At 65.1% G+C, this 20,334-nt stretch overlaps 4 protein-coding genes across 4 annotated transcripts; all 4 read right to left on the bottom strand.

Annotated features, from left to right (window-relative positions):
• Positions 1–600: 600 nt before the first annotated feature.
• On the bottom strand, positions 601–2,144 carry HYAL1 (hyaluronidase 1). Its single transcript, XM_054281082.1, has 3 exons — positions 1,238–2,144; positions 1,021–1,110; positions 601–931 (listed from the first exon to the last, which is right to left on the bottom strand). Exons 1-3 carry the CDS (start codon positions 2,132–2,134, stop codon positions 614–616), a joined length of 1,305 nt encoding a protein of 434 aa, XP_054137057.1. The 5' UTR covers positions 2,135–2,144; the 3' UTR covers positions 601–613.
• A 1,517-nt stretch (positions 2,145–3,661) lies between these two features.
• HYAL2 (hyaluronidase 2) lies at positions 3,662–6,286 on the bottom strand. Its single transcript, XM_054281031.1, has 3 exons — positions 5,075–6,286; positions 4,364–4,453; positions 3,662–4,230 (listed from the first exon to the last, which is right to left on the bottom strand). Exons 1-3 carry the CDS (start codon positions 5,996–5,998, stop codon positions 3,817–3,819), a joined length of 1,428 nt encoding a protein of 475 aa, XP_054137006.1. The 5' UTR covers positions 5,999–6,286; the 3' UTR covers positions 3,662–3,816.
• A 3,785-nt stretch (positions 6,287–10,071) lies between these two features.
• TUSC2 (tumor suppressor 2, mitochondrial calcium regulator) lies at positions 10,072–14,102 on the bottom strand. The gene is made up of 3 exons (XM_054280920.1): positions 13,951–14,102; positions 13,550–13,670; positions 10,072–11,985 (listed from the first exon to the last, which is right to left on the bottom strand). The coding sequence occupies exons 1-3, from the start codon at positions 14,100–14,102 to the stop codon at positions 11,920–11,922; spliced, it is 339 nt and encodes a 112-aa protein (XP_054136895.1). The 3' UTR covers positions 10,072–11,919.
• Positions 14,103–14,422: 320 nt separating this feature from the next.
• On the bottom strand, positions 14,423–19,715 carry RASSF1 (Ras association domain family member 1). The gene is made up of 6 exons (XM_054281029.1): positions 19,466–19,715; positions 18,402–18,523; positions 16,048–16,152; positions 15,681–15,969; positions 15,146–15,261; positions 14,423–15,041 (listed from the first exon to the last, which is right to left on the bottom strand). The coding sequence occupies exons 1-6, from the start codon at positions 19,713–19,715 to the stop codon at positions 14,895–14,897; spliced, it is 1,029 nt and encodes a 342-aa protein (XP_054137004.1). The 3' UTR covers positions 14,423–14,894.
• Between the last annotated feature and the right edge of the window lie 619 nt (positions 19,716–20,334).

The following is a 20,334-nucleotide window of genomic DNA, read 5'->3' on the forward strand; positions in this document are numbered from 1 at the left end:
AACATCTTTATCTCAGCTGGGCCAGGGTTTCATGCCTTCTCCTAACTGTTTTGAAATAGGTACAGTTAATCTGTGGCCTGAGTTACAGAAATCAGTGGTTTTGCATATCATTTGTGGGCTTAACTGCTTTGCATATGGGTTATCCAGGGGAAAATCAGAGTGGGGGTATTGGTTTCAGGCCACTCCTCTGTGCACAGTGAGGGATTGGAGCACACACTCCTTCAACTACAGCCACACAACCACATCTTCTCACCCCCTTTGCCTCCACTCTTTGGCCATTCCCCATCATTCTTCCATTTCTCATCCTCTTCCCCCACCATCCCCTCTTCCTATGTCTTTTTCCATAAATTTTCTTTTTTCCTGTGGTTTCTCTGAGGCATTACCTCCCAAGCTCCCAGCCCAAAGGACAGCCCTTGGCAGCACCACAAGGCAGCAGTGGTGCCCCAGGAGGACCCTGCCACCCCAAAACGTGCTGCAGCAGAAGACAAGGAGACACTTGCTGGTGCTTCCTGGTTTTATTAAGAATCAGGTATTCAACCCCATGGCAAGGGTGCTGAGGTAGTGTCACCCTGGGTGCCCCAGTGTCCCCAGAGTGGGAGGACTGTGTGGGGGGTCACTTGTCCAAGCCCTGGGTGTCACAGCGGGGTCCCTGCCACTTGTCATAGCACTGGCAGCTGAACTCCTTGGCCAGTTTGGAGATGTCCTCCCCAGGCTCCAGGCTCTGTGTCACCAGCCAGGGCTTGGCAGCGTGCAGGTCGATGGAGAAGCGGGAGGGGTCCAGGTGCAGGTAGCCCTGCTGCTTGTCCCGGCGCACGCAGCGGCCCTGCCCGGAGCACAGGCTCTGGCTGCACAGGGCAGCACTGGCTGTCACATTGACAATGTAGTGGCCCAGGGGACCCTCCACGTAGTCCTTCAGCCTCAGGCACATCTCCTGCAATGGCATTCGGTGTCACAGCCCTGCACAGCTGAGGAACTGGGGGTTCCTGCTGACAGGGAGCTGATGCCACCGTCTGCACTCACCTTGGAGGTGCTGTAGTCCAGGCTGCCCCAGAAGATGATGCCAGCAGCACCCTGAGCCGCGCTCTCCCCAATGGTGTTCACCAGGTCCTCCTGCACCCATGGGGAGAGGAGAAGTCAGCAGTGCCCAAAGCCCCCACACAGCCCCAGCACAGATAAAGACTCCCTGGTGCCAGCCCATCAGCCCAAGAGGTGCCCACGAACCCCACATGCCCGTCACCTCGGAAAGGAAGTGCAGAGTGTGCTCGAAGGCGATCTGGGAGTAGGGCAGGACGGGGATGGCTCTGTCCAGGACTCCCTGCTGGACAGCGAAGGCCTCGGCCACGCGGTGCCGCACGTAGGGGAGAACCTTGCTGGTGCCATTGAGGCACAGGGGCAGGTAGATGCTGGGGTAGAGCGCCCGGCTGCTCCTCCAGAGCCAGGACAGGTTCTTGTTCCTCTGCTGCTCCACATCTGGGCACGTCCCGTTGTAGGGCAAATCAAAGTGATTGTTGTAGCAGTCAGGGAAACCGTAGTAGCCCCAGTAGGCGCTGGGACGGAGGCTCTCGCCCAGCCACAGGGTCCTGTTCATGAAATCGCAGGCGCTCTTCTCAAACTGCTGCTTGGCCATCTCCTCCACCTCCTTGGGAGGCCACTGCGGGTGCTGCTGCTGCACCAGCTCCTCTGACTTCTGCTGGTAGATCTCCATGGAGCCCCAGTTGCGGATCCACAGTGGGCGCCACTTCTCCCAGTCAATGACAGCCAGCCCAGCGTAGTCAGGGCTGGGCAGGGTCACCTTGATGTCCTGGGTGGCCTGGTGGATGTGAGCCTCCAGGCTGGCATTCTGGGGGAGCCCCCCATTCACTGGCACCCCCTCAGATGTGTAGTAGGGGAAGAGACCAAACTTGTCGCTGTAGAAGAGGGTGATGTCCTGCCCGGTGAAGGACTCGTGGTCATTGGCCAACACATCAAAGACCTCCAGGCTGAGGGTGACATTGTACTCCTGGGCGCAGCTCTCAGTGGGAATGTTCCAGATGGTGACAAAGGGGCGGTTGACGAGGACAGGACCGGGCCCCCCAGCGTGGGTCAGGGCAGGCGGGAGCAGCAGGAGGAGCCAGCAGGACCACGCTGATGCCATGGAGCTGGTGTGCTCAGGGTGAGTCCTGGAGCTGTCTGGGGAGAACTGAGACCTTGAAGCTTTTATCCCCAAGTCAGGACCGGCGGTAATCCACACCTCCGTTCCCAAGCGGTGCCGGTCACCCAGGGTCACCACTTCCTCAAAGTCCCCGAATTTATCAGCAGCTGGAGCCCAGCAGAGCGGTCCCGGAGCGGGACGGCAGCGTCAGCCCCGCGTAAGGAGCGGCGGCGGCGGGCTCGGCAGGGAAGGAATGCGCAGAGTCAACACCCCGTGACTGGCCGGCGATGAGTGGGCTGGAAAGACAAACAGACACGGACGGCGCGGGGGGAGGAAGGTCACGGCGATGGACGCGGGGTGCGCCGGTCGCCAAGCGGAGAGCGCCGGCCATTCCCTGGCGGGAGGAGGGCACTGCCGGGAGGGAGCGCACGGCACCGGGCAGGACCCGGCGCGACACAGCCCGCGGTGGCAAGGGACACCCCCGCAGCCACAGGAGGGCCAGGAGGCACAGAAAGGCACGGCCTGGGGACAATCACAGCACAGGACAGCCGGCACAGCGAGCACCGCACGGGGACTCACAGCAGCCGAGGAGCGCGGGCAGGGAGGTGGCTGTGCCACCCGGGGCCGCTCCATGCCCAGGGGCACCCCCAGGACAGGGCAGAGGCCCGAGAGGCTGCACGGGCACAGGCAAAGCAGGGCGGTGTCGGGGACAAGGAGCCACGCGAGGGCACCGCTGGGGGACACTCGTGGCGCGGGACAGCGGAGCTCAAGGGCAGGCGCGGCCCAGCGGTGTCCCCGGCCCAGCGGGGCTGAACGCACCCCCGGCCATAGCGCGCAGCACGGCGTCCTCACACGGCGACCGCGGTGCCGGGGGCTCCAGCCCCGCATCCCGGGCACTGCAGCCCCGCATCCCGGGCACTGCCGGGGGCTCCAGAGCCCCGCATCCCGGGCACTGCAGCCCCGCATCCCGGGCACTGCCGGGGGCTCCAGAGCCCCGCACCCCGGGCACTGCCGGGGGCTCCAGAGCCCCGCACCCCGGGCACTGCAGGTCCGCATCCCGGGCACTGCCGGGGGCTCCAGCCCCGCGTCCCGGGCGCTGCCGGGGGCTGGGGGCCGGGCCAGGCGGGGAATCCCGCGGGGCGGGGCCGGGGCGGGGCCGCACGCAGCCTCCACGTGGGTGGCCAGGCCGTGGCTGCCCACGCGGCTCCGGCCCCTTCCCCTCCGCGGGGCAGTTCCCAGCAGAGCGGAGCTTACCCCGAGCTCCTTACCAACACACACCGCTTCCCGCCGCCCCGTGCCGGCGCTTGTGTCCGCGAGTCGAGAGACCCGTGCCCGCCTCGCCCCACAGCAGCCCACAGCTCTCAGTCTGACCCAGCTTTATTCGAGGTAAAGCACTTCAGTGTGGGGCAGCACACGGGGGATCAGCACCACGCAGCACCCGCTCCCCGCCCCCGTGTCCCTCTTGCCCCCATCCCTCTCCTTACAACAGGAGAGGGGTCCCCCTCCTCCCCCCATCCCCATGAAGGGCACCTGCACTGCAGCAGGGTGGGCAAAGATGGGGCAAGCGCAGAGCTCTTCCCCCACACCGCCACAGTGAGGGACAGCCCTCCATAATTAGCTGCCTCCCAGGCAGGGTAGGGATATCTTAAATAGGCTCCTCCTACACCGCCAGAGAAAAGGGCAGCTCAGTCCAGGGGCGGGTAGCACCAGCTTGCAAGCAGCAACAGCACCCCAAGTCCCAGCGGTGCCAAAGGGCCGGGGGCGTGACTGCGGGGGCCAGCACGTGTCTGGCAGCCACTGCCCTGCCAGCCCTGGTAGCAGTGGCAGTGAAAGTGGGTCCGTAGGAAGAGTGTGTCAGCAGAGGAGAGCTGGCCCTCGGCCCAGAAGAGGGGGCGCTCGGGCTGGTCAGCATCCCGGCGCCGCAGCTGGAAGTTGGAGGAGTTGAGGTGGAGGAAGACATCGGCATGGCTGTCCTGGCGCAGGCAGCGACCCCGGCCCTGGCACAGCGTGGTGCTGCACAGCTCTGCTGCTGTCGTGACATTGACAACGTAGCGTCCCAGGTCCCCCTCCAGGTAGTTTTTCATTAACTGACACAACTCCTAGGGAAAGGGAAGCACCAGGGTGAGACCCAGGGAGAAGCAACTGAGATGGGGAGGACAGCTCAGCCACTGGTCCTCCCCTGGGGCAGGTGATCCCTCCACCCATCAACCTCCCACACTGACCCAAACTTACCCGGTTTCTGGTGTCAACTGCGTCACCCCACAGAATGGCCCCAGCCGCACCCAGTGCCGCGCTCTCTCCGATGGTGGAGATCAGGTCTGCCTGTGGGGACAGGGTCTGGTTAGCACCCACAGAGCCCATGCAGCACCCACAGCCCCAGCACAGTGTGCTCCAAAGCGTCCACTCCAGGATCAGGGACCCAATCCCCGCTCCAGGGAAAAGGCACTGTCCCAACAACTTGGGGGCCAGGCTTCCCAGTACTGCCCTCCTCCTCAGGGGCTAAGCCAGCACAGCACAGGGGCTGTGGGCTCACACACCTCAGGGTTCCAGCTGCCAGGACCCGAGTCCTGCAGTACATCCCAGGCACTTTCCTGGAGATAATCACCATTGGTGCCAGACATCCCATCCATAAAGGAAACAATTTGTGGCACCCCATCATCTACCCCAGAGAGGGGCTGAGCTGGGGGTCCTAGGAGAGGAAGCACTCCTCCTGCTCCCTGGGGCCAGCTGCCAGCCCCATACCAAATGGTGCTGCTTCCCACCACACGGAAACAGTCAAACCATGGGGTGCCAGTAACACCATGAGTGCCACCACGAGCCTCCAGAGCCACCTTGCTCCATGGGAACAAGGTGCGATACACAGGCAGAGGAAGCACCTCAGCTGACCCCAAAGCCCAGATGTGCAGGGCTTGGAATGAGGACATCCCAGTGGTGCAGCCCTACCTGGCTGAGCACATTGAGCTTGCGGACGTAGGTGGGCCGGGTGTAGACGAAGACAGGCAGGGAGTAATCGTCGTGGTGCTTCTGCGAGATGCGCATGGCCTCCATCACCCGCGCCCGCACAAACTTGCGGCTGTTGGGAGTGGAGTCCAGGAGTGGGTCGAGGTAGATGGAGGGGTAGAGCGCCATGCTCTCCTTCCAGAGCCACTTCAGCTGGTCATTGCGAGACTTCTCCACGTCTGGGCACTGCCCAGTGTAGCTCTCCTTGTTCTTGCTGTAGTCGTGGTTGTAGCAGTCAGGGAAGAGGTAGAACCCCCAGAGCTGTTTGGGTCGGAAGCTCTTGGCCTTGCGCAGGGTTTTGACCATAAACTCCTGGGCGGCCGACTCGAACTCAAACGCTGCCTGCTTGTTCACCTTCTCAGGGGGCCAGGTGGGATGACGCTGTACCACCAGTCCCTGTGACGCCTCCCGGTAGATATCCTTGGGCTTCCAGTTGCGAGCCCAGACAGGCCGCCACTCCTCCCAGTCGATGACGGCCAGCCCTTCTTTGGTGGTTGAGCGGATGTACTTCTCGATGCCCTCCTGGAGGCGGGCGAGGTGCTCGGACAGGCTGCTGTTTTGGGGGACACCACCATTGACGGCCACACCTTGACGGGTGTAGTAGGGGTAGAGTCCCAGGCGTTCCTTGTAGAAGATGGTGAGGTTCTGCCCCACGAAGCCCTCGTTGGGGGAGGCGGCCAGGTCGAAGATGCTGAAGTCGAACGACACCTGGAAGCGGGGCTTGCAGTCCTGGGTGGGCACATTCCAGGCCACCAGGAAGGGCCGGCGGGTGAGATGGGGGGCGGCCGATGGCTTCTCGGGGGGCTGCCGGGCCAAAGCCAGCAGGGCCAGCCAGGGAACAGCCACCGCCGCGGAGCCCCCGCGCATCCTGCCCGACAGGACCTAGGGGCGGCGGGAGAACAGAGTCAGAAAGGGGGGCCGGCAGGAGGGGGTGCAGGCAGGGGCCGATCTGCCCGCACCCCCCAAAGCAGACCCCGATCCGAGTCCCCTCCCGGGGCAGAGAGCGCCCGGAGGGTGCGGGCAGAGCCCCGAGTGAGGGCTGCTTCTCGGGAATCCCGGTCCCGAGCGGCTTCGCCCGCTCGTGCTCTCCCGGGTGCCGGCGCGGCGCTGCCTTTGTTCGAGCCGGGCAGACAAAGCGCCGGGGCGCGGCCCCCGGCGGCCCCGCTCGGCTCCCGCTCCCCGCGCGGCTCTCACCGCGCCTCAGGCCATCCCCCGCCACGGGCTCCTCAGCACCGCCGCCGCCCCCCCGCCGCCGCTTTTAAACCTTCCGGCACGCACCACCCGCGGGGGCGCCGGCCCCGCCCCCGCGCCCCGCCCGCGCCGCGCCGGGCTGCTGGCACCTACCGTCTCGGGGCCTCGAGCTCCGGACGGCGGCGGAGCCCCGCCGCACACACACACCTCCGTGGGGCCGCGGTACCGGGCACCGGGCACCGGGGAGTCATCCCCCTGTCCCGCCGCGATTGGTACGGCCCGGGAGGACCCGCCCCCCCACGCGGCGGAAAGGGGCGGGGCGGGGCCGCGGTTGGGGCCGGCAGGGGGCGCCACGGCTGGCGGGGGGAGCGCGGCCTGAGGGGGCCGGGGGGGCTGGGGGTCCCCAAACCTCGGTGACCTGGAACCGGGCTGGCCCCAGCGGGGTGGTGCTGTCCCCTGGGCGGTGGTGGTATCCTCAGGGTCGTGGTCACTCCAAAACCACAGTGACCACAGTAATTGGTGGTGACCCCAGGGCCGTGGTGACCCCAGGATCATCATCACTCCAAAGCGGGGACTCTGGAATGGTGGTGATACCACCCCAGGATGGTACACCAGGATCATGTTGTCCCTAAAAAGCTGGTGATCCTACAATGGTGGTGGCTCCAGAGTGCTGGCAAGCCAGAGTGCTGGTGTCCTCAATGGTGGTGACAGCAGCAGGGCAGTGTCCTCAGGACGGTGGCGACCCCAGGGCGGTGCTGTGCCGGACAGGACATCCTGTGCAGGGCTCGGGCAATCGGTGCTGCTGACTCAGCCACGGCCCCGTGGGTTTCCTGCCTGGAGAGGACAAGGGGGGCCATGAGTGTAACAGGACTGGGGGGGCTTCCTTCCCAAAGAGCTGCTGAGGCTCCAGCCGGTCCCCTCTGGCAGGGTACAGGACAGGCAGGGCTCAGGGACCAGCCGTGTGGCATGTGGCAGTCCCCATGTCCCCCGCCTGCCCTGGCCAGGGCTGGCCCCATTGGGCTGAGGGCCATCGGGGTGCCCCGCGCAGGAAGCGCCGGACTGCGAGGGTGTGTCGGGGCCGACAGGGGAAGGAAGCGGGATTGAATCTACGGAAGTGCTCCCCAGCCACCCAACAGCTCCCTAAGGATCAGGCGGGAGCACCAAGCCCAGCATTGTTCGTGTCAGCTCCGGGTGCCTCACCAAGCCCTGGGGCAGGCACCCGCAGCTGGCTCCAGTTAGCGGCACCACTTAGGTGTCAGCTTTTGTGGTGAAGCTCCCACCGAGACGGTGACAGCCCTGCTAGGGACGGGCACTGCATCCAGGCCTGCCCCTCCAAACCCGGGCTGCACCCCACAGCTCGGCCTGGCCTGCAGGCAGTGCCAGGCACCGGCTGGGAGAGGGGCTGGGCAGCTCAGCCGCTGGCTGGGCGGAGGCTGCCAAAACCCTTGGGAAAGATTGTGGGGAGCCAAGCAGTCCCAGCGCTGCAGGCGCTGCCCTTCCCCTCTGGGCAGTAAACAGGCTCCCTTGGCCAGCAGCTAAAACTTTCCATCCTCCTCGTGCGAAGGTGTCCAGCCCCACCGGCAGCAGGGTGGCCAGAGGGGTCACACGTTTCCACTGCTGGGAGGGCTGCAAGTCCTCAATGTGACGCAAATTCTCACTGCTGTCCCCTCAGCGGGAGCATCACCTGACTCACTTTCCCTCCTTCCTTCCCCCAGGGAAGATTTGCTTTTGGGAAGGGGCAGCTGGGCAGATCCAGCCTCCCCTTGCCCTACCGAGCATGAGATCATTCCAAGTCATTCCCAGAGTGTAGAGGGGTGCGGGATGCCTGCACCGGGCAGTGACCAGCACAAGCTGAGCAGGCGAGCTGCTCCAGGCAGGCAGCAGGAGGATGGGAATCCCTCACGGATGGCAGATAAAGATAACAGGAGTGAGTCACAGCCACTCGTGCCAGACAGGTCTGGGCAAGGCATGAGAGGAGGTCAGCTTGGGAATGGAGCAGCCGTGAGGCCAGAAGGGGACATGACTGGCATCTGCCTTTGCCCTGGGCTGGGGGCTCTGGGCATGGCCCTGCCCCACAGGCAGCAGGAGGGGACTGTGGTGGCCCTGGCAGACACAGAGATGGCCACGGAGCCAGAGAGCCACAGCCTGGGCTGTGTAACCTCGCTGGGCTGTACCGCCCTGCTCAGCCACCCGGTCCCCTTCTAAGGGACCAGGATCCATCCATCCATCCCTCCTGGGGCTGGGGTCCCCATGGATGAACGGGCCACAGCCTCATCCCCCCGAGGCCGGAGGGCTGGCACCGCACACTGCACCACTCACTCTCATGACAGCTTTCATCAGCGGCTCATTTCCGATCATTGCATGGAGGAAATGATGAAAAGTGACGATGGCCGCAGGAAAACACTTGCAGGGCTGTTGGGGACAGGACGTGGGGAACAAAGTGAGATCACACTTGCCCCACGGAGAGCCGGCAATGCTCGGGGGACGGGCGGCATCCCGGCACAGGGTCACGCCGGCTCCAGGACGTCAGGCCCCCGTGATTAATGAGGCACTGATTTGGCAGGCGAGGACGGAGCGGACAGGCGGATCCTCCCCCCCGCGGGGCTCGGGCGGAGCCATGGCCAGAGTCAGCTTGAAGCTGGGCTGCTGCGAGCCCTGGGTCATCCGACCTTCGTCCCCACACGGGAGGGGAGAGAGGCCCGAGCTCCAGTCCTCGGGAATGAACACGGAAATTACAAATATTTCACATTAGTTATACATTTAAAAGTTGTCACAGCAGCTACAAGTAGAGAGTCACAGCCTGACACAACCACCAACTCCTGACAGTCCTGTGTGCCAACTGGAGAACCTGGAAATAGCTGTGACCCAGGAATCCTTCACCATCAGCCACATGTGCACAAACACCCCCTTCCCAAAAACACGGGGGGCTCGAAGCCCACCTCCCCTCAGGTACATCTGCCTTCCCCAGTAAGATAGCTGTGGGACTTGTGGGCTCTACAAATAATTTTATTGAAATTTAACAAAAGTGGACAGATGCACTGGGAGGAAGGACCATAAGTAGTGTACATTTCCCAAACCCATGGGTCCTACCCACACGCTAGAGGAGCAAGGAGCCTAGTGTCGGTGAGTACGATTCGGCTACACATCCACACGGGAAAGCACAATGTTGCACAGAAATTGTAAAAAAAAAAAAAAAAAAAAGAATAAAAAGGAAAACTTTCTTCTTTTTTTTTTTTTTTTTTGCTTGCTCCAACACCACAGTGGACACAGATACTATTTACAGTGACCTTCACATTTTTAAGATCCCTCCAGGTGCTCCCAAGGCCCTGCTGCTGCAGGATTGCTGGGTCCTGGGGGCTGGCTGCTGTGGGGACCAGCCTGGGAAGAAGCGGGGCAGGATGCAGCTTGTTGGCAGCCTGCAGAGGTTCACTGCCACTCTGGTAACACTGAGGGGGTAGAAGAGTGGGAGAAGGCATGGGTTTTGGGGAAGCATGTTTAATACGCTGGGGGAAGGACAGGCAGCCTGTCAGAAAGGACAAAAGCATCCTTGCTAAGCTGGTCACAGTCTCTGCCCCCTCCCCTGGGTTAGGGCCATGCCCTGCCAGCAGATTTTTGGCTGGTAGCCAGGTGAGGGACTCCCCACTGGGGTAGGCAAACAGTGCCAACCCCCTTCCCACTCCTCCTCCTCCTCCTCCTTCCCCCATGCCCAAGGTGGGGTCGGTGCAGCTTCCCGTGCCCTAACACAGCAGTGGGGCAAGGCAGCACAGACAGCGTGGCCACGGTTTTCTCTCCTCTTCCTGGGGACAGCAGCTCCTGCTCTCCTGTGGAGCCCAAGGGATGCCCTTCCCAGGGAGCTCCAGCCAGGGAGAAACTCAAGAGCAGGTGGTGCAAATAAGAAACACTTCAGTGAGGGATTGTTTTAAGACAAGACTCTTCCAAGCAAGCAGAACAAAAGATGTCGAAAGAAGCGCCCAGCATCACAGTGTAGATGAGCCCTGCCCTTCCACTTTCCTGCCTGGTGGCAGCCAGCACATCCATTTCACCCCGTGAGCTCGCTCCTGTCGATGGGAACCGCGGGTGGAGGGACGTGAAGGGAAGAGGTGGTGACAGGAAGCCAGCAACAGCCACGTCGCTGTTATCTCCCCGGAGCTGGGAATGCGGCCCCGCGCCCGGGCGGCTCTGGGCGGACGCGGGGATGGATACATCCAACGTAGACACCGACAGGGCTGGCAGCCAAGTGCCAGCAGCTTAAATTAAAAATCGAGGTAGCAAACATCTGAAGTGCTTAGAAAGTAAATAAGTTCTGGAACGAAAGAGGAGGAAAGCCGAGCTGGCTGCTGTGGGGAGTAGGCTCTGACCCACTTTAAAGCTGTGCCTGCTGCCGGTCCTCCTCTGCCTGCCCGGTCTGGGCACAGCTGAGCAGGGAGGCAGGGGCTCCTCGTGCTGCCAAGGGGCATTTGGGGTCAGGCCTTTCCCCCAGCAGCTGGACACACACAGGGGTGAGAGGTTCTTCGTGCCGCCAAGACCTCGACCTTCTTAGGTGGGAGGAAAGAGGAGAAAAGAGCAGGGCCCTCCGAGGTGGGGCAGCAAGCCTCCCTTTAAAGTGCATCGCATTTCTCCTCCTGCCGCCAGCTGGGATGCGGGAGGAACCACAGTTCACATCGCCAGGGAGATTTCCAAGCCGGGGCAGGTACACCAATTGATTGTTTCGGGGGCACAGGGAAGAAGACAGGATTCCTTTCCTGCTTGGCTCAGTCGAGGCCCAGCCTACAGGGAGGTATGTTCAAGGAGCAGCAGGGGTGAGGAAGCTGCCCGGCAGCCCAGCCCCGCGGCAGGCGAGGGAGGCGCTCAGCAGAGCCAGTGTGACAATGGGGGAGGCAAGTCCGCTGCGGAGCTGGGACCTTGCTGCCACCAGCAGGGGCCAGGGACTGCAGAGATCTCCAGCAGGCAGCAGTAAAGCCAACCTCCCCAGCACTGGCATAGTGAGGAAACACAGTGGGGGAAGAGACCGAGGTCTAAGAGAGCGGCATCTGCTCTCCATCCCCTTCCCGAGAGGAGAGCAGCAGCCAGCCCAATGTGCTTTGAGACCCCTCAGCCTGCTCTGCTTATCCTCCATCAACAAACCCACGCAGGGGAGCATCACATCACACCGGTGTCAAAGGGACATGCTGCAACACTGGCCATCTGAGCTGCGGGCCCCAGGGACCTCGGGGTGCCGTGCCCTGGCTCTCCCTGGGCCGCATACCTGAGAAGCAGGGGATTCTCTCTGGTGAGAAGTGCAGGCTTGCTCTCCCTTTCACAGCTCAATCACAGCAGCTTGTTTGCAGTTCCAGTTACCCATCAAACGTCGGCTAGAGGCTACAAAAGGTATTTTAGTCTTCTGACTCAAGCGAGGATGTTTTTAAGCAGTCATTGCACAGAGTCACCCATCTCCTGCGAAGGCCTGCTCCGTCCTGCCTCACCTCCAGGCGAGGGGAGAGCCACCATCCTGCCACACGGCTGGAGTCCTCCTCGGTGGGAACACGATGCAGCCTGCCCCAGTGAGGTTGGAGGTGGTGGGGCAGGGCCTCCCATCCACGGGCAGCGATGTCTGGGACTCACACCTCGCAGATAATCACTGGGAAATCCACGTGAATGCGAGGATGCTCTAGTTTCACTATGCCCTGAAAGGAGAGTCAGAGTGGTGAGCAGAAGGGATGGCCAATCAACATCCCTCAGCCCTGCCAGTCACCCAGTGACAGAGAACACAGTGCCCTGGAGGAACTGGAGGGACCAGGCTCCATAAATGGCTCAATAAATGACTCCAGGTATGCCTGGGCAGCAGCACACAGAGCAGCAGCCCTTTGCCCTTCGCTCTGCTCCCTGGAGGGCCGAGGGCGGCAGGGCTGGCTGCCACACACGGCAGGGCGAGGAAGGAGGGAGCTGCTCTGCCAGGCACTGCCCGTGCAGCAGCTGCTGCGTGACTGGCAGATCTTGGCTGTCTGGGCTTTTCATGCGGCACCTTTCATTCACGGGATTTAGAGCAATGAAAAGAGCTCTCTGAGGGAACGCAGCCGGGGCAGCTGGCGCACAGAAAAGCGGCTTTCTGTGCAGGGGGGAGGCTGCTGAATGCAACTCCCTCCACAGAGCCACAGGAACCCTTCCCATGCCCCATCCCTGCCTTCTCCTGTTACAGCACCAGCTGGGGGCTGGGGCAGAGGGGGAGCAGGGGCTCAGGGCTGGGCCTGGCCCCGCAGAACCAGAGTAAAGTTGTGTTAGAAAAGTACTGCTCACTGATACCTGCTCTCTCCAGCTCAGCTGAGCTTCCCAACTGGGTGAGTTTCGACCCACATGAACGAGGACTCAGTTCCACACGCCAAGCCTGCCGCTGCTAGAATGCCAGCCCAGGGAGCAGCACCAAATCCTTCCATCCACAACTGCCTGCTCAGCACTCAGAGGGGTTCCATCTAGCTGAGAGGCTGCCCACTCCTCACAGCTCACCCCAGCTGCTCATTACAGCCATATCTTTCTGCTTAATTAGGGAAGACTTCTATAGAGGCTCTCTCCAGCCCTGGTTTGATCTGCTCTTTTCTCCATTTAAGCCCCCAAAAGATTCCCTACATGCAGGCTCTCCTGCCCCTGCACCACGATCCTCATTGACATCCCAGCCCCTGCCCAGCTTCACACCACTTGCTTATTTAGAGAGGAGACTTTTCCACTGAAGAGCAAAGCAGAAAGCTGTCAACACTGCTGAGCAGCTGGAGGGGATGCGCAAACTCATGTCAGCAGCTGATGGGCCCTGGCTTCTGCTCCCCAACACAAGTCTGGCCCTGCACAGTGACATGACACTGGCTGAGGCAGCATAGCACCCTACAGTTTGTGGAAGGTGCTTGGTAAGGAGACAGCCATGCAGGATTGCCTGGAACTCTGTGCCCCACAACATACATCTGGCTGAGCTATCTTCCCCTGCCAGGCAGTTCTGAAAGGCTCAGGCACTGCTTCTCTCAAAAAAAGGCAGCTGGAGGGTGCCACCAGCTCTCCCTTCCTTATCACAGCCTCAGGTGACTCGGGTGTGAGCCAGGACGCACAGGAATCATGGCTCTGAGGCAGAAACTGGGGAGGAGGAGAGAGCCTCCACCTTGTCAGTAAGAAGATGCCCCGAGGGAAATGGTTCTTGTAAAGGCTGGACTTCAAGTGTCACCCTGGCACTTTGCCCCATCCTTTCTCCCATCCTTCTCCGCACGTTACCTGAGGTATCAGGTTCTTGTGGATCCTCTTCAGCTTGGCGCGCTTCCTCCCGTTCTTGGTGACGATTGTCTCCTCGTAGAACTCGTGGGCAAGATCCCCGTCTTCATCGTAATACATGGAGCTGCCAAGAGGAGAGGCGTGGGGTGAGAGCCTGCGGGTCCTGCCGGCTCCCGGCGCCCCAAGCCGGGCCGGGGACTGGGGCCGGCCCACGGCAGAGCCCCCAGCCCACGGCAGAGCCTCCCTGCCCCGCAGCAGAGCCCCCAACCCCACGGCAGAGCCCCCCGCTCCACGGCAGAGCCTCCCTGCCCCGCAGTAGAGCCCCAGCCCCACGGCAGAGCCCCAGCCCCACGGCAGAGCCCCCGCCCTATGCCAGAGCCCCCCACTCCCCGCCCGCCTCTCACCCGCGCCGTGTGAACACGAAGGGGGTGGCGGCGCGCGCGGCCCGCGCCCGGGCCAGGGCCTGCTGCCCGCCGGGGCCCTCGGGGCCGCCGCCGCCCGCCGCCGGGGTGGCGAAGGGCCACAGCCCCCGCGACTTGGAGCCGCTGGCGCCCATGGCGGGGGCGGCGGCGGCAGGAGCGGGGCCGCGGGGGGAGGGACGGGGGCGGCCCGGAGCCGCCCGGCGACACCGACCGAGCGCCGCCTGCGCCGCCGCCCGCGCCACTTCCGGCGCCCGCGTCACGTGACACCGGCGCGGGGCGCGCCCGCCTCCCCGCCCGGCGCCGGCTGCGCAGGAACCGCGGGTTCGAATCCCGCCGCCGCCACCCGCACCATGTGCGGGCACCCATGGCCCGCCGACACCGCTGGAACTGCGCGTCCCGTCCCGTCCCTTCCCACCCAGCACGCCCCGCCAAGGACAACACTGCGGGCCAGGCCTCGTCACCAAGATGCCTTTATTGGTGCTCGATGCCCTGCTTCTTCCCAGGGACACTCACTTCTCCGGGGACACTCGCTCCCCCATATCACCCACTCCCCTGGGGACACCTAATCCCCCAGGTGACACTTGCTTCCCGCAAAACACACGCTCCCTTCGGGACACCCACTCTTCTGGGGACACGCAATCCCCCAGGTGACACACGCTCTCTTAGGGACACCCATTCCCCTGGGGACACCCAATCCCCCAGGGTACACTCGTTCCCCCCAGGACACACGCTCCCTGGGGACACACGCTCCCGGGTGACACTCGCTCTCGCTCCCACCGGGAACCCTCACTCTCTGTGCCAGCCCCGTGGGGGCTGTGACAGCGCGGTGGGTCGGTGGTGCCCGTTCCACCCCCCTCCCTGCTGCCCCCACGGCCGGCGGGCGAGGGTCCCGGTGCTCTGGCTGGCCTCGGCTGCGCGCCCCGCGGTCACCCCGGCGTCAGCGCGGCCAGCGCCTCCTGCATCTTCTGGCGGCAGCGCGCGTAGCGGTGCCGCAGCCGCCGCACGTGCTCCTCCTCCTCCCGCTGCAGGATCAGCAGGAAGTTGTGCAGCTCCGGCAGCGAGAAGGCGTCCCACTGCAAGCACAAGGGCTGCCATGGCCACGGGCACCCGCGGCGTCCCGCTATGGACACCGCCCCGGGCAATGCGGGGCCAGCCCCCTCCCCGTCCCCGCACTCACGTTCACCTCGCCGGTCTCGTTCTCCTTCAGGATGAAGCTCAGCACCTTCTCGCTGGGGCCGGCCAGCAGCCGCAGACGCAGGGGCTGCTCGTCGTCACCCAGCTTCCGCAGGTACACTGCAACGGGGCCACGAGTCACCGCGGGGACACCGCCGCTACGGGGACATCGCTGCTGCTACGGGGATGCTGCTGCTATGGGGACATCACCCCCACAGGGGACACCACTGCTGCAATGGGGACGCATCCATGGTGACAGGGGACATTGTCACCAAAGGGGGATACCACTGCTACAGGGATGCCGCCACCAAAGGGGGTGCTGCTGCCTAAGGAAAGCTGTCACTATCGGGGCACCACTGCCGTGATATTGCCACCATGGGGAACACCAGCACTATGGGGACACCAATGCCATGGGTATGCTGCCAGCACCATGAGGGACCCTGGGGACATCACCACCATGGAACTGCCACCACCCAGGGCAAGCTGTCAGTAAGGGGACACGGCCAGCACTGTGAGGGCAGGGTGACCCTGGGCACTACCTTGCTCATCTTTCTCAGACCGCTCGAAGAGGGCGAACTTGCGGGGGTTGTCGATGACGGTGAACTTGCGGAGCAGCGCGTCGATGACCTCGCTGGCGCGGGTGTGCGAGAGGATGTGCAGGTGCTTGACGGTCCCCTTGGGCAGGTAGAAGGACGTGCGGCGCTTCACCCCCTGGGGGTGTGGCCGCCCCGCCTGCAGGGAGGGGACCCGCTTGGTGGCCGGCACCGAGACAGGGCGAACCAGCTTCAGCTGCACCTTGATGAAGCCCGTGTAGGAGCCGTCCTTGTTCTACGAGACACCGATCGGGGGTGAGTGGGGTCAGGGCAGGGCACCGTGACCCCCCCCTGCCCTGTGCCGACCCCGTACCAGGCTCATGAAGAGGTTGCTGTTGATTTGGCTGTTGTACTCCTTGATCCGCTGCTCCACCTGCGCCTGGTCCAGCTCTGTCTTCTCCCACTCGCTGGGCTCATCCTGCGTGACAACAGCCGGGCTGAGCGGCACAGAGACCGGGGGGGGCCGTCCCGCCTGGCTCGGTGTCGCGCCGGCCCGCAGCCCGCCCCGAAGCACCGGCAGAGGCGCGGGCGGTTGCGCGGGGTTGCATCAGCCCGCCTGGCGGAGCTGGGCTGTGCCGGGGACGCTCAGCTGAGCTCAGTGCGGCCCCAGCCCTGCTCCGGGGACACCGGCACCGGCCGCCCGTCCCCGGGGCTGCAGGGCTGTGAGAACGCCCTGCGAGGGCACCCGGAGCCGAGCGGCCGCTCCCGGCAGCCCAGATCAGAGAGGCGTCCCCAAGGCAGAGCAGCCGCCAGCCCGGCACCAGGGCGTCTGGGCAGGCCCGCGGGGACGCCCTGAGATTTGAGGCAGGAGGGCCGGGCTGGGGGTGCAGCCCGCCCTTGCCGCCGGCACCCCACTTCAAAGCGCTGGCCCCACACAAGGGGCACCGAGCGTCCCGGCTCGGCGTCCCCGCCACCGGCACCCGCTAATGAGTGTTTATTTATGCGGGGCCGCGGAACTGCCACACAGCGCTGCACGTGTCCCCGCGGTACTGAGATGGTTCCCAGCCCCGACAGCCACCCCACAGCATGCGGGCACTGCCGGACCCCGCCAGGGCCCCTGCAGGACGGGGACAGCTGTGGAGCTGCCCGGGGAGTTTGTCCCGGCACCCCCAAAGCCGGGAGCAGCTCCGGCCCTGAGGGACCTTAGGGTGCCCGTGCCAGGCAGCGAAACTCCACTCGCCCCACGGTGCCTCGCTCGCCCCACATCCAACCGGACAGGGCCGGCACGGCCATGCTTCACACCGCTCTTGCCCCACAGCAGGGCCAAGCTCACCCCCAAGAAAAGACCCCCAGCACCTCTGGTTCTCCCCACGCACTCAGCCCACCCTCGCCTGCTCCCCAGCACCCAGCCGGGGGAATGCGCCCCGATGACGTCACCCGTGCCCCCCATTACGTCACGGCCCAGGACCGACCTGGCGGCGGCGCGGGCGGCGGCCCAGGGAGGTGCGGGCGGTGTAGAAGAGCTCGGGCTCGGAGTCGGAGTCCTCCTGGCTGCAGTAGCCGCTGCTGGCCGTGCTGCCCCCCGTGCCCCCCGCGCCGCCCCGCCGCAGAGCCAGCGCCGCCGCCCCGCAGCCCCCGGGCCCGCCGGACCCCGGCCCGGCCGCGGGGGGCACGGCGGCGGTGGCGGAGGGCACGGCCCGGCCCGGCCGCCCCGCAGCCCCGCCGGGGCGGCGAGCACACGGGCACACCCGGCCCCGCGCCAGCCCGACCGGCCCCCGGGCCGGGGCCCGGCTCGCTCCGCTCCCGGCTCGGCTCAGCCCGCTCCCGGCCCTCGACCCGGCTCCGCTCAGCCCGGCCCTCGGCCCGGCTCGGCTCCGCTCGGTCCCTATTGCGGCTGGGTTCCGCCCGGTCCCGGTTTCAGTCCCAACTTGGCTCTGCCCGGTCCCGGTCTCAATCCCGACTCGGCTCCGCCCAGTCCCACTCTCAGTCCCGGCTCAGCTTCGCCCGGTCCCTATCGCCGTCCCGCTCGGCTCAGCCCGGTGTCTATCGCGCTCCCGCTCCCGGCTCGGCTCAGCCCGGTCCCTATCGCGCTCCCGCCCCGGCTCGGTTCGGCGCAGCGTCTACCGCGCCCTGCCCCGCTCCCGGCTCAGCGCGGTCCCGCCGCTGCCCCGCCCCGGCCGTGGGGTGACGCGGGGCCGGGGGCGGCGCGGCGGCCCCGCTTCCGGCGGTGACTTCACCCTCGCCCGCCCGGACATGGCTCTGCCCCGGCTGAGCTCGGCTCGGGCACGGTGCGGTGTGATGCGGGCAGGGTGGCACAGGCACGACACAGCGCAGCCCGGCTTGGCACAGCACAGCCCGACATGGCACGGCACGACATGGCACGACCTCAGCTCAGCCCATCAAGGGCTTGGCACGGCCCAGCATGGCACAGAATAGCCTGGCATGGTGCAGCCTGGCATGGCATAGCACAGCCTGGCATGTCAACCTCGCTCAGCTCAGCCCAGCCGAGCCCAGCGCAGCAAGGCTTGGCACAGGCTGGCATGGCACAGGCTAGCAAGGCACAGGCTGGCATGCCATGGCACAGGCTGGCATGCCATGACATAGGCTGGCATGCCATGACATGGCCTCACATGGCACAGCCCAGCTTAGCCCTCCCCAGCCCAGCACAGCCCCCAGGTGTGCCACCCCCTGCCCAAGCCCTCCCTCACAGGCAGCCCCAGGCCGTACCACGTTGGTGTCCTTCTCCAACACGTGCTCATTGCCATCGTCCTCGTCACCAGCACCTGGGGGGCCTGCACAGTCCAGCTGCACCAGGGCCCGGCAGCGGTAGTGGCAGATGAAGCTGCAGTCTGGGGACAGAGACAGGAGCAGGGTCACCACTGTGCACAGCCTGGCTGCCAGGATCAGGGCACTGGTGGGACAAGGGCTGGCACATGGTGACAGTGTCAGCTGTCTGCTCATGCTGTGCCCATGGGACATAGCACTGTGCCACGTCCTGGCCGGTGCTGCTGTGCCTGTAGTCCATGTGGGCTGGCCAGCACGGTGTGCTCAGTGCCTGGTACTGGGATGCCCAGTATGGGCACCAGTGTGGGTATCCAGTACCGGGATGCCCAGTGGCCAGTGTGGGTACCCAGTGCTGGAATAGCCGGTGCAGGTACCCAATACAGGGATGCGTGGTGCCAGATATTCTGTATGGGGCTGCCAGTGCCTGATGTGGGTGCCCAGTCCAGGCATGTCCACTGTTTGGTGGCAGTTCCTGGTGCCCAGAGGCCCAGGAATGGTGCAGCTGCCCCAAATGGTGATGCCCATCTTAATGGAAGTGCCTGGCACCAGGATGCCTGGTGGGGGTGGTTGATATTGAGATGCCTGTACCCAGCCTGGTGCTGGGTATTGAGATGCCTGTACCCAGCCTGTGCCCAGTTGTGGGACAGCTGGATCTCAGTGAGCGGCCCACTACCAGGCGTGGGGGGCCCGTGGGAGGTGCAGGATGCTTTGTACCCGCTGGTGGTGGGGGTGTCCGGTGGCAGCCTGCCCGGTGCTGGGAAACTCATGCCCACTGGTGGGACACCCGGTGCTCAGCGGGGCTGCCTGCTACCAGGATGTTCGGTGTCCTGGGGGGATGCCCAGTTGGTGGGATGCCCGGTGGTGGGGATGCCCGGTGGCGGGGCATCCGGTGCTCGCCGGGGGTGCCCGGTGCAGAGGAAGCCGAGTGGCGGCACTCCCGGTGCCTGCCGGGGTGCGGGGTGCCGGCGGCGGGGGTGCGGGGGCCCGGGGCGCGGCGCGGTACTCACGGCGGCACTGGAGGCTCTTCCTGCCGCCGCCCCAGACGAAGTCCCCGCAGAGATCGCACCAGGTGTGCAGCGGGCGGCGCCGCGGCTCGAAGCGGTGCCCGGCGCCCGGTGCCGCCGTCAGCCGCGGGTCGGGATGCGCCCCGGGGCCGGGCCGGCGGGCCGGGCTGATGCGCAGCGCGTTCGCTCGTTCCAGGCGGCCCCGGCCCGGCCGCGGCTCCGGCTGCAGCTCCCGCAGCTCGATGAGCTCCATGGCCCGGCGGGCGCTGCTCGGCGGCGGGGCGGGGGCCGGCACCGGGCCGGGGCCGGGGCGGGGAGCGGGAGGGGCCGCCCCGATCGGACACCGCGGGGAAACTGAGGCAGGAGAGGTGGGGGGAACGGCGCAGTGCCCCGGGCTCCCGATCGCCAACTCCAGCCCCGGCGAGCCCGGCGGGGCGGGCTGGAGGCGGGGATGAGGCTCCCGGAGCTGCCGCGGAGGAAGGGGGGCCCGCAGCAGCCGCTCCCCTCTCTCTGCCTCTTCTCGCAGAAGGACAAACTGCGCTCCCTGCCTCAGTTTCCCGGGGGAAGGGGCTGGAGGCAGCTCTAGCGGCGGGCGAGAAGCGGACGGAGAGCTGCGGGGAGCGCTCTGCTCCCGCTGGCCGCAGCCCGGGACGTGCAGCCGGGCTGGGGTGAGGAGTTCATTGAGCTCCGAGCGGGGGCTGCTCCGCCGGGGCTGCAGCTGGACCGACATGGTTTCCTGCCGGCTCCTGGCTCCTGCAGCAGCAGCCCTGGTGCAAAGCCTATTTTTATGTGTCAGGGATTCTCCAGCACCCCATCAGGGTGCCAACCTTTCCCAACCAAAGGACGTGGCCAACCTTTCCCAGCTGTGCTCA

This window comes from Melozone crissalis, unplaced genomic scaffold (assembly GCF_028551555.1).
Source record: "Melozone crissalis strain CALT ecotype California unplaced genomic scaffold, PUWL_Pcris_2 ptg000029l_1, whole genome shotgun sequence".
Classification (NCBI taxonomy): domain Eukaryota; kingdom Metazoa; phylum Chordata; class Aves; order Passeriformes; family Passerellidae; genus Melozone; species Melozone crissalis.

What these genes read in the sequence shown, in the direction of transcription:
- TUSC2 (XM_054280920.1), bottom strand. Translation starts at nt 14,102, where the DNA reads ATGGGCGCCAGCGGCTCCAAGTCGCGGGGGCTGTGGCCCTTCGCCACC. An exon ending in TTCGTGTTCACACGGCGCGG is followed by an intron (nt 13,671 to 13,950) that starts GTGAGAGGCGGG and finishes TCCTCTTGGCAG; the next exon opens with CTCCATGTATTACGATGAAG. An exon ending in ACAAGAACCTGATACCTCAG is followed by an intron (nt 11,986 to 13,549) that starts GTAACGTGCGGA and finishes CTCTCCTTTCAG; the next exon opens with GGCATAGTGAAACTAGAGCA.
- HYAL2 (XM_054281031.1), bottom strand. Translation starts at nt 5,998, where the DNA reads ATGCGCGGGGGCTCCGCGGCGGTGGCTGTTCCCTGGCTGGCCCTGCTG. An exon ending in AGCTCAATGTGCTCAGCCAG is followed by an intron (nt 4,454 to 5,074) that starts GTAGGGCTGCAC and finishes CTGTCCCCACAG; the next exon opens with GCAGACCTGATCTCCACCAT. An exon ending in CAGTTGACACCAGAAACCGG is followed by an intron (nt 4,231 to 4,363) that starts GTAAGTTTGGGT and finishes CCCTTTCCCTAG; the next exon opens with GAGTTGTGTCAGTTAATGAA.
- HYAL1 (XM_054281082.1), bottom strand. Translation starts at nt 2,134, where the DNA reads ATGGCATCAGCGTGGTCCTGCTGGCTCCTCCTGCTGCTCCCGCCTGCC. An exon ending in CTCTGCACTTCCTTTCCGAG is followed by an intron (nt 1,111 to 1,237) that starts GTGACGGGCATG and finishes CCATGGGTGCAG; the next exon opens with GAGGACCTGGTGAACACCAT. An exon ending in TGGACTACAGCACCTCCAAG is followed by an intron (nt 932 to 1,020) that starts GTGAGTGCAGAC and finishes ATGCCATTGCAG; the next exon opens with GAGATGTGCCTGAGGCTGAA.
- RASSF1 (XM_054281029.1), bottom strand. Translation starts at nt 19,715, where the DNA reads ATGGAGCTCATCGAGCTGCGGGAGCTGCAGCCGGAGCCGCGGCCGGGC. An exon ending in TGGAGAAGGACACCAACGTG is followed by an intron (nt 16,153 to 18,401) that starts GTACGGCCTGGG and finishes GTTGTCACGCAG; the next exon opens with GATGAGCCCAGCGAGTGGGA. An exon ending in ACGAGACCGGCGAGGTGAAC is followed by an intron (nt 15,042 to 15,145) that starts GTGAGTGCGGGG and finishes TTGTGCTTGCAG; the next exon opens with TGGGACGCCTTCTCGCTGCC.